Genomic DNA, 10,374 nt, shown 5'->3' with positions numbered 1-10,374 from the left:
TTAAATGCAAAACTGTTACAAGAGACAAAGGACACAACGTATTAATAAAAGGGGCATCTGCTCCCCATTCTCTACCCCCATTCTATTCCCTGGTAACCTCTATTCTAGATTTTAACTCTATTTTAATTAGTTCGTATCAGTGAGATCATACAATACTTGTCCTTCTTTGTCTGGCTTATTTCACTGAATGAACATAATGTCCTCAAGGCTCATCCATGTTGTTGCATACATCAGGAATTCATTCCTTCTTACAGCTGACTAATATTCCATCATACATATGTACCACATTTTATCCATTCATCAGTTGCCCATCTTTTGGCAATTGTGAATAGCAGCACTATGAACGCTGATGTGCAAATGCCTGTTTGAGTCTCTGCTTTCTGTTCTTCTGGGTATATACTTAGCAGTGGGATTGCCAGATATGGGAACTCAAGTACTTCGCTTCCTGAAGAACCACCAAATTGTCTTCCCCAGCAGCTGCACCATTTTACATTCCCAACAGTGGTGAATGAATGTTCCTATTTCTCCACATCGTCTCCAACACTTGCAGTTCTCTTATTCTAATAGTGGCCATTCTAGTGTGAAATGATATCTCATGATTTTAATTTGCATTGCCCCAACAGCTAGTGATGTTGAGCATTTTTCCATGTGCTTTTTGGCCATTTGTATTTCCTCTTTGGAGTAATGTCTGTTAAAGTCTTTTGCCCAGTTTTTAATTGTATTACTTGTCTTTTTACTGTTGAGTTGTAGAATTCATATATTCTGAATATTAAACCCATATCGGATATATGGTTTCCAAATATTTTCTCCCATTGAGTAGTCTGCTTTTTTACTTTCTTCACAAAGTCCTCTGAAGCACAAAAGTTTTTAATTTTGAGGTCCCATTTATCTATTTCTTCTTTCGTTGCTTGTGTTTTGGGTGTAAAGTCTGAGAAACCATTGCCTACCACAAAATCATGAAGATGCTTCCCTACATATTCTTCTAGCAGTTTTATGGCCCAGGTTCTTATATTTAGGAATTCGATACATTTTGAGTTGATCTTTGTAGAAGGTAGGAGATGGGGTCCTCTTTCATTCTTTTACATATGGATGCCAGCATCATTTCTTAAAAAGACTATTCTGTCCCAGTCGAGTAGACTTGGCAGCCTTGCCAAATATCAATTGTCCATAGATGTGAGGGTCTATTTCTGAACTCTCAATTTGATTCCATTGGTCAATAAATCTATCTTTCTGCCAGCACAATGCTTTTTTTACCACTGTAGTTTTGTAGTATGCTTTAAAGTTGCAAAATATAAGTCCTGTAACTTTGTTCTTTTTCAAGATGTTTTTGGCTATTACACCTAATGTAAACTATGGACTATAGTTAACAGTAATATTTTAATATTGCTTCATCAATTGTAACAAAGGTACCATACTAATGCAAAGTGCCAACAACAGGGTAAAAGGGAATGTATTATTTTTTACATGACTTTTCCAAAAATGTACAACCTAATTAAAAAAGAAAAAATGAAAAAAATAAGCATTATGCTAATGAAAGAAACCAGATGCAAAGTACTACATATTGTATGATTCCATTTATATAAAATGTAAATATAAATACATTTATAGAGGATTAGTGTTTACGTAGGGCTGAAGAAGAATAGAGGATTGAGAGGTGACTGCTAAGGAGTATGGAGCTTTTCTTTTTGGAGTAGTGAAAACGTTCTAAAATTGTGGTGATGCACACATGATTGTACTAAAAGCCACTGATTACATGCTTTGGTGGATTGTGTGGCATGTCAATATATCTCAATAAAACTCCTCTTAAAACAAAAGAATTTAGCAGAGTACCTGGTACAAAGTACCAAACAAAATTACCTATCATTACCATTATTGTCCCTAAAACAAACTTTAGAATTCATTTATTTTCATACGTATTTCAGACTCCCATTTGAGTACAGTATTTAAGTATTATAATCTGCTGGTTTAAGATTGGCTCTAATCACTACCTCTATTTAGTATTGTCTTCCACCTTTAACAACACCTAAGATTCAGAAGCGGTAACCTCTGAAAAGTGAACAAAGAGAACCTGTATTAAAGAACCCTCAATTCATCAAAAATAAAAATTTTGACGTTAGAACCAGTTTTATAATGAAGAACTGTTTTTTCTTTTTTTTTTTTTTTAAACGTAGCTTCAGTTTTACGGAGGGAGGCTTGTGAGGAGAAGAAAAGGTATTTTAAGGTGAGACATCAAAGCAAACGCCCAGAAGACTTGAGTTAACAAAATAGGTACATGCATTAGAAGCTAGAAACCAAGCCTGCGTTGGCTGGGGCTACACTGGACACAATGACATCAGCTGAAAGATACTTCATCATTTTTTTTCCCTCATAAATATGTTGTTTTGAAACGATTATTTTTTCCATTTATATTACCAAAGTCTTTACCAAGCTGAATAAACATTTGCTTAATTAAGTGAACAACTTTTGGGTATGCAAGGATAACAAGAAGCAGGTTCAACACTTTTCAATGAAATATTATACTGGAAGGCATTTTAAGTTAAAAATGAACTACATCAATTATTAGAATTTCAGTGCGGATCTGCTTTGGCCAACTCCTCCCGACATTCTTTATCACTTTACGGATTTTTGTTTTCTTCACGGCTCTCATGAGTCCGGCAACAATACTGACATAAACCAAGTGCTTAATAGTTGCTGACTGGCTCAGCGCCTTTTGAGGAAATAAGTCTAAAAAAAGTTTAAAAGACTGTAATGACTACATTCGGGCCTCACGTGTTCGCTTTGCGAGTGGGGTGACGTAAGAGATTTGCCAACCACGCGCTGCAAATCCAAAATGTTGCCTCGATTAAAAGTCGAGATAACGAAATAATGCTGGATTTTCCAAAGACTACGCTTTTCTGCTCTACGTTTCCAAACCATATCCCCATGTCTAGCAGATTGTTTAAAATGTACAAAACGAACAGATGTGCCGAGGATTACGGATTCCAGGCACAACCTAGCGGGAGAAACAATTCGTTTAGAACCGAGTATCTGGAAACCGGAACCAAGCGCGCGGTTGGAGGGTCACCTTTACCAACACTTTACGAGCAAACCCGGAGCCGAGAAAAGCGTCGCTGCGCTGTGCTGAAGAGGAGTGAACACATGACAGCCTTTGTTCTTGAGAACACACACACACCCTTGAAGACGGTCACACAATGACAAACACTCCGAGCGATTTAGTGACATTCACAAAGCAAAGGAAGAGCCCGGGCCGCTCAGCATGTCCCAGTCTGACCGGGTCAGCCACACGTAGGTGTGGCGAAGGCTGAAACAGTTGGGTTAACCGGAAGTCGAGCCCCGAAGTCTCGACAAGACCACGAGAACAGGCCGTTTCGTCCCTTCTCGCTCACCGTAGAACGTGCTCTTCGGTCCTCGCAGGCCCCGCCCCCGGCAGGGGACCACGACTCGAAGCTGCCCGTGTGGTGCCTGTTGCACGCGCCAAAGACCGGCGCAGTAGAGACGGACGACTCTAGAGCCTCCTCCATTAGGAAACATAGATCCCGAGGCCCGGCACCGCGTGAGCCACCTCTGCCGTGGGCGGGAATGCACATGCGCGCAGGGGTCCTTAGAAGCCTTAAATATCGTTCTGCGGGCACGTACGGTCTTTTTCCTTGCCGCCGCCGGTTTGCGCGGAGGCGGAGGCTCGAGGTGAGTTTGTGTGGTTACGGTGAAAAAGAGTTTGGTACTCTCGGGCTGGGCTTGAAGATTGTAATCTGCGTTTCAGTGGGATAGTTTAGAGAACTAGTATCTTATTTTTGTTGTAGTGCTTTCAAGATTCGGCTCCACCCGTAATCCACCGCCATGGCCGAGGAAGGGTGAGTTCAGGGCCGTGTTTTGGGGGCTGGCCCCAGGGGAGCACTCGAAGTGCGCCTCCTTAAACCTTTGTTGGGGAAAATTATTGACGTTCGCATTCTCTTGTGTTTCAGCATTGTTGCTGGAGGTGTAATGGACGTTAACACTGCTTTACAAGAGGTGCTGAAGACCGCCCTCATCCATGATGGCTTAGCACGTGGCATCCGTGAAGCTGCCAAAGCCTTAGACAAGTACGTGTATCAGTCTCAATACTGTGGGTTGGTGCAACCGGAACAAAACTTCAGCCAAGGGAAGAAGGCGTGAAGTACGTGGTGTTAGGACAGATGTTCTGAATGGCATCCGTTCTACAGGAAACCTAGGAAAAGGTATCAGAACTCAGTTGTATCATAGCCCATTTGAAACGGGAGTAGCCATTTAATAGTAAAACTGCAGCGTTTGGATGATGACTTAGATTGTCGGATACCCCTTCACTCCCTTAATGAGTGAAACGTGAAGTCTGACAAACCTGTAGATTGTGGGGTGGGGATTAGTGCTTTTGACTAAACAGATGAATCTCGTTTGATCTGCCATTTTATACATTTGAATCCTTGATAATAGAAATTGAAGTAATGTTTGCAGTTGGAAAAGCCGGTAGGATTTTAGATGAATTTAGTAACATAGGAAAATGAATTAGCATGTGGAATACTTTGTAAAAATATCTTAGTCTAATAAAGTTCTTTTGTCCGGTTGCATTGGCAAAACAACTTTATGTGTGGAAATACTATTTGAGCTGAATTTAAGTAAGTTTTACTTAAGATGAGGATTTCTGTGGGTGAATTAAAAGGTTGTGTAAGAACCAGATGGATCCCATTTACAAATGTTGCATGTGTTTTGCCAGTATAGTCAGTGTACACAACCTCCTTAACAATTAAAAGCAATGATTGTATACCTGAATTTTGGTTTCTTCAAGTAGCCTTTTGCATTTTCAGGCGCCAAGCCCATCTTTGTGTACTTGCATCCAACTGTGATGAACCTATGTATGTCAAGTTGGTGGAGGCCCTTTGCGCAGAACACCAAATCAACCTAATTAAGGTAAGTTGTATTTCGAGAATGTATATTTGTTTAATGAAAATTGGACTACTTAAGGCACTGTCAGAATTAATGTTATCTATAGAGATTTTTGCATCAAACGATGGCAAATTTTGTCGAGTCTCTAGCTCATAGTTTTACACAGGTCCGAAAATCACAATCCTGACATTGTTGGCTGTGCTAAAGCTAGTTGTATAATCATTTTACACATGCAGAATTAAATGCTAATTTTGATGTTGGTGTAGAATAAAAAATAAGTAGTTACAAGTGATCTTATTGACTGTACATGATGACAACTGGCTCCCTCTACTGAACCTGGTGAGGAAACCTGCCACGTCACCATTTCTGACTACAGTCACCTTTTGTGTTTTATTTAATGTAAGTAGCATTGATTCATACTAATAGGGTGGTTTTTTTTTTTTTTTTACTCCCCAATAGGTTGATGATAACAAGAAACTAGGGGAATGGGTAGGCCTCTGCAAAATCGACAGAGAGGGGAAACCACGTAAAGTGGTTGGTTGCAGTTGTGTCGTTGTTAAGGTAAGATCTTGAGAGGAGTAAGGATGGTGCTGTGTAGCCGTGCATAACCCTGTGTGGAATCTGAATCAAGTTGCAAAATGGAGGCTCTTTAAAAGGAAAACCTGATTGTCAAGAGGCTTGAAAACAGTTCCTCCATATCAGAAGTGGAAGATGTATTTTTCAAGCCAGCCAATGACTCTGCTTATCTGAATGTGTTTTTGCAGAAATTTAGAGAAAGCTGGCAATAGTAAAGCCATGCTACGAGCCTTAAAGACACTGAAGTCCTTAAGGTCCCTGAAAATGGCTACAACACGTTGTTATTAAAGCTTTGTTCTAACTAGTGCCAAGAACTTAGTGAAGTTCTCAAATGTTAGCAAAAAATTACATATTTTATTTTTTATTTTTTTTAGGATTATGGCAAAGAATCTCAGGCCAAAGATGTCATCGAAGAATATTTCAAATGCAAAAAATGAACAAATAAACATGGCTCTCACTTGTCATCTCTGTGGTTATTTATTTGGGGCAATAAAATAAGTATCTCCCCATAAAGGGTGAAGTATTAGGTAAAGTACTGACAATTTTTGCATCAAAATCTAATGGCTTTCAACAGGCTGTTTGTTTGCAGATCCCAACCAGTTGACTAGTGTTGGGGAGAATTAAAACACGAGAGTCCTAAGCAAAGCTAGTCAGGCCTGTGCCAAGGTAATTGTGTGACAGCCAGCATTAGATGGTATGGCCAGTTGCTTGCTTAATGTGTGGAGAAATGGGCTGAGGGTACCCAGTATGGATATGGATAATTACCTAGAGCAAGACAGTAAAGGCAAAAGCTGGCCAATAAAGTGGATGAAGATGGTAGTATTGAGTCTGGACTGTGGGTCATTAGCAGTAATGATGCAATGTCAAGGAGTCCTTGTCAAGGTCAGAATGGCCGCTGTTCACTTGAATTCTGGGTCTCCTAATGGTGTCTCACAAGGTGGCCTAGTCGCAAGAATCTTAAGGGAGTATTGTGATGACCCTTGTATTAGGAACTTATCAAGCTGCCGTGGCTAAGTGGAAAGTAGGCTGTGCTTGGAGTAAGGCTGTGCTGTTGGTAGCTTTGTAATTGGGATCCTTGATCAGCTGGGATACTTCCATCCTTAGTTTTGCTATTTTGCCAACAGATACAGGTCAAGACCTTGGGCTTGAGTCAAATCTGGCTTTGAATATTTGTACCTTCGTTAATTTTTTGCCTATTTTTCATGTCTCTTAGAAGTATAAGAATACATACTGAATTACCCTTACTTCCTTGGCTTCTTAAGAGTCTTCATATCTTCAGTTAGACTTGAATAATGGTGCCCACCCGTTTAACGTCATTACCCGCAAATTAAACAATTCTTCCCCTTCTCAAATTAAGCTTGCTTATCAATTCCCTTGTAATTTCCTTCTAATGGAAGGTGAATACTTCCTATTTAGTCTGGCTTCTCAGCTCAGGGGAGCTTTGCTGGGGAAAAATTCTGGTACCAGGGTGATTGATGTGACATGCAAGTGTTTTAGAGCTTTTGCAGCTTGCTAATCTTGTTCTGTCCGATGGAGTTGGCTTTTTTCCCTATGCACTGAAGTTGATTTGTACCTTGAACTGTTAAGACCCATCTTTATCATACTCTTGGCTCTCACAGGGCCCTCTGTTATGACCTTTTCCCCTAACCCTCCCAGAAGATCTTTCTGAAGCTAAACTGTTCACTGACTCTTACCCTTTCCTGTCTACTTTTGGAATTCGCCAACTTTTTGTCAATGTTTCTTAAAATAAAGGACCATTGTCCTAACCCAAACCTATCCTTGATCTTACCCCTTCCCCTAAGTACTATTGCTGTCTGTCTTTGTTCATCAAAATCACGGTACTCAAAACTTCATCCTCTCATTTGTGCTTTAATCTTACCAGGCTCTGCACCAATAGTTGACACCTTTATCACTTGTTCCTCTACCGGTTTCCCACACTGCTCTCAGAGTTGTCATTACAAAAATAAAGTGATGGTGCCTGGTTCTTCCTGACTTCATCTGTTAGCTCACTGTGCTGCTTGAGGTGCTGTCCCTTTCTTTTTTGATTGTTGAGGCGGTGGGGGCTTTCTACAGGAAAAGGTATTATAAACCCTAGAAAAGTGCAGAAACAAATCAGTCTTTACTAATCATCTAGCCCTAAGCTAAGATGGAGCTTGGAATGTTTTTATCTCATTTTTTGAGCATACTTTTAATCATTGTTAGGCTCAAAGAATACGTTAGGCACAAGCAAGCTTTTAATGCCTCTTCCTGCACTTCTGGGGTCCATGGAGGAGGAAGGGGAGAATACCAGGCCAAGCAGGAACGTAAGATCACAGCTTTCACCCCTCCAAGGAGAGGATCGGGCAGGCTGATGGCCCAGAGGGGTAGGGGATAGTCCCAGCCACGTGTCTTCGGAAAGCTCTAGACACAAGCCAGAAGAATAGACCTTCCACCCCGAGTTCCAGCAAGAGCAGTGGAGGCATTGTGTGGGGCTAAGGGCCCAGGAGACCAGCCATCATGCTCCCCCATCCACCCTCGGAACAAGTTGGGTGAGGTCTAACTCACTGCTGGTGGCCAGGTGTTGGGAGGTGTGGGGGGGAGGCAAAGGTGTTTTTAATCTCATGGGGGTCATCAGGTATTTAGGGCTTGGGCTGTGTAAAGTTTAACGCATCAGAGTGTTAAATAGATCACGAGTTGTTTTAAAAAACAAAATCTGACTTAACACTTTTAGTATTAGCATATCAAATCCAAACTTTTATTAGGAGTAAGGTGTTTCAGCCATTTCTTACCAAAGACCTACACAGCTTAATTGCAATCTGCCTTTTGCTTGGAAAGGTTTGGAAACGAGGGAGGAGGCTTATCCTAGGATTCTTTACCTTCAGAGAAGGGGCAATTTTCCAAGCTCTTCGCTAGCTTGCATGAAACAGCCCTTAAGAATAGGTCTGTTCTGAGCCATCTCGACAGGTGAACTCGCTGCCCTCCTCCCTACGTGGGATCCGACTCCCAGGGTTGCAAATCTCCCTGGTAATGCAGAATATGACTCCCGGGGATGAATGTGGACCTGGCATCGTGGGACTGAGAATATCTTCTTGACCAAAAGGGGGATGCAAAATGAGACGAAATAGTTTCAGTGGCTGAGAGATTTCAAATGGAGTCGAGAGGTCACTCTAGTGGACATTCTTATGCATTATATAGATAACACCTCTTAGGTTTTAATGTATTGGAATAGCTAGAAGTAAATACCTGAAACTACCAAACTCCAACCCAGCAGTCTGGACTCCTGAAGACAATTATATAATAATGTAGATTACAAGGGGTGACAGTGTGATTGTGAAGACCTTGTGGATCACACCCCCTTTATCTAGTGTATGGATGAGTAGAAAAATGGGGATAAAAACTAAAGGACAAATGGGGTGGGATGGGGGGGATGATTTGGTTGTTCTTTTTCACTTTTATTTTTTATTCTTGCTCTGGTTCTTTCTGATGTAAGGAAAATGTTCAGAGATAGATTGTGGTGATGAACACATAACTATGTTATCATACTGTGGACAGTGGATTGTATACCATGGATGATTGTATGGTGTGTGAATGTATTTCAATAAAACTGAATTTAATAATAAAAAAAAATGCTAAAGAAAAAGAATAGGTCTGTTTTTTTCCTGCTGCTCCATGTTTCTTTCACCATCCTCATCATGACATTCCTGATAGGTTTTCCACTGTGCTGTGGCTTTGGGAAGGAAATGTGCCAGAAAAGAGAGAAGTGTTTCCATAGTTAGAAACACAGTTTCTGTCAAGTTGCCTCTTTATATGTGAACTAACCCAAATTGGTTGCAAGACAAGAACAGGCCCTCTGGAGCCCTGACAACCTTGAGGTCTGGTTATCCTGTCATTACTGATGGTGAAGGGAGAACAAATTGTAAAGCATCAACTCAGAATGTCTTTGGTTAAGAAAACATCTATTCAAGCAATTTCAGAATTCATCACAGAGCTACTTTTCTTGGTTGGAGGAAAATGATTAGGTAAAATGTGCTATATTTGCATAATGGAATATTACAATACCATAAAATGGGATAGAATAGAACATTTTAAATATAAATATGGTTTTTAAAAAGCAGCATTGAAAACATTAGGATTGTATGAGGTAAAAAAAAAAAGGAAATAGAAAACATAAGGGGGCAGGCTAGCAGAGAAAAAAGGTTGAAAGGATAAAAGGATATACTTCAAGATGTTAATAGCTGTTTTCAGAAAGGTGAGATTTTTTGGTGTTTTTGGTTTTCCTTTTGCTTATTTTTTTCTTCTTTCTCTAATAAACATATTGCTTTTGTAGTAAGAAAACAGTATCTCGTTTTTGTATTAGAGAAGTTGTAGGTTTGCAGAAAATCAGTCATAAAATCCATAAAATATAGAGTTCCATATACCACTCTAGTATTAACACCTTGTATTAGTGTGATATATTTGTTACAATTCATGAAAGAACTCTGCAGAGCAGTTTGCATTAGATGTCAAGGTCTGAGTGTCATCAGTGAAACAATGTTTTGTCCTCCGGGCCTGACGGGATGAAGCACCACCCTTTCCAAGGGCTTTTGCAGTGGCCATGCTCTCCCCAAACACTAGGGTGAAGGCTCCACCTTTTTCAAACATCAGGATGGTGGCCAGGCTCTCTTGGAATACTGGGGCACAGGGTCCACCTCATCAAGCATTGGGGTGGCAGCCAGACTCTCCACAATCCCCAGGTCATAGGCTCCAAACTCTGAGAACAATGGGCAGACAATAATTCCTGAACAACAGGGTTGAAGGCCCACCCTCTCCAAGTGCTGGGGCAGGTTCACTTTTCCACACACATGGGTGAGCCCACGCTCTTGGACCTAGAAGATGTTTTGGTCCAGACATGAGTGCCCATGGTTCTGCTCTTGAGGTGGTTTT

The 10,374-nt window shown here is 40.8% G+C and overlaps 1 protein-coding gene and 3 non-coding genes across 4 annotated transcripts; all 4 read left to right on the top strand.

Annotated features, from left to right (window-relative positions):
* The first annotated feature begins 3,595 nt into the window (after positions 1-3,595).
* Positions 3,596-5,936, top strand: RPS12 (ribosomal protein S12). The gene is made up of 6 exons (XM_037843388.1): positions 3,596-3,684; positions 3,801-3,851; positions 3,963-4,079; positions 4,818-4,920; positions 5,356-5,457; positions 5,847-5,936. The coding sequence occupies exons 2-6, from the start codon at positions 3,838-3,840 to the stop codon at positions 5,907-5,909; spliced, it is 399 nt and encodes a 132-aa protein (XP_037699316.1). The 5' UTR covers positions 3,596-3,684; positions 3,801-3,837; the 3' UTR covers positions 5,910-5,936.
* LOC119541021 lies at positions 4,283-4,354 on the top strand. Its single transcript, XR_005218157.1, has one exon. It is a non-coding gene; the product is annotated as a small nucleolar RNA SNORD101 (small nucleolar RNA).
* Positions 5,197-5,273, top strand: LOC119541032. The gene has a single exon (XR_005218167.1). It is a non-coding gene; the product is annotated as a small nucleolar RNA SNORD100 (small nucleolar RNA).
* On the top strand, positions 5,619-5,748 carry LOC119541027. Its single transcript, XR_005218163.1, has one exon. It is a non-coding gene; the product is annotated as a small nucleolar RNA SNORA33 (small nucleolar RNA).
* Positions 5,937-10,374: the final 4,438 nt, after the last annotated feature.

This window comes from Choloepus didactylus, chromosome 7, assembly GCF_015220235.1.
Source record: "Choloepus didactylus isolate mChoDid1 chromosome 7, mChoDid1.pri, whole genome shotgun sequence".
Taxonomy (NCBI): Eukaryota; Metazoa; Chordata; class Mammalia; order Pilosa; family Megalonychidae; genus Choloepus; species Choloepus didactylus.
This window is presented reverse-complemented; position numbering and strand designations above follow the sequence as displayed.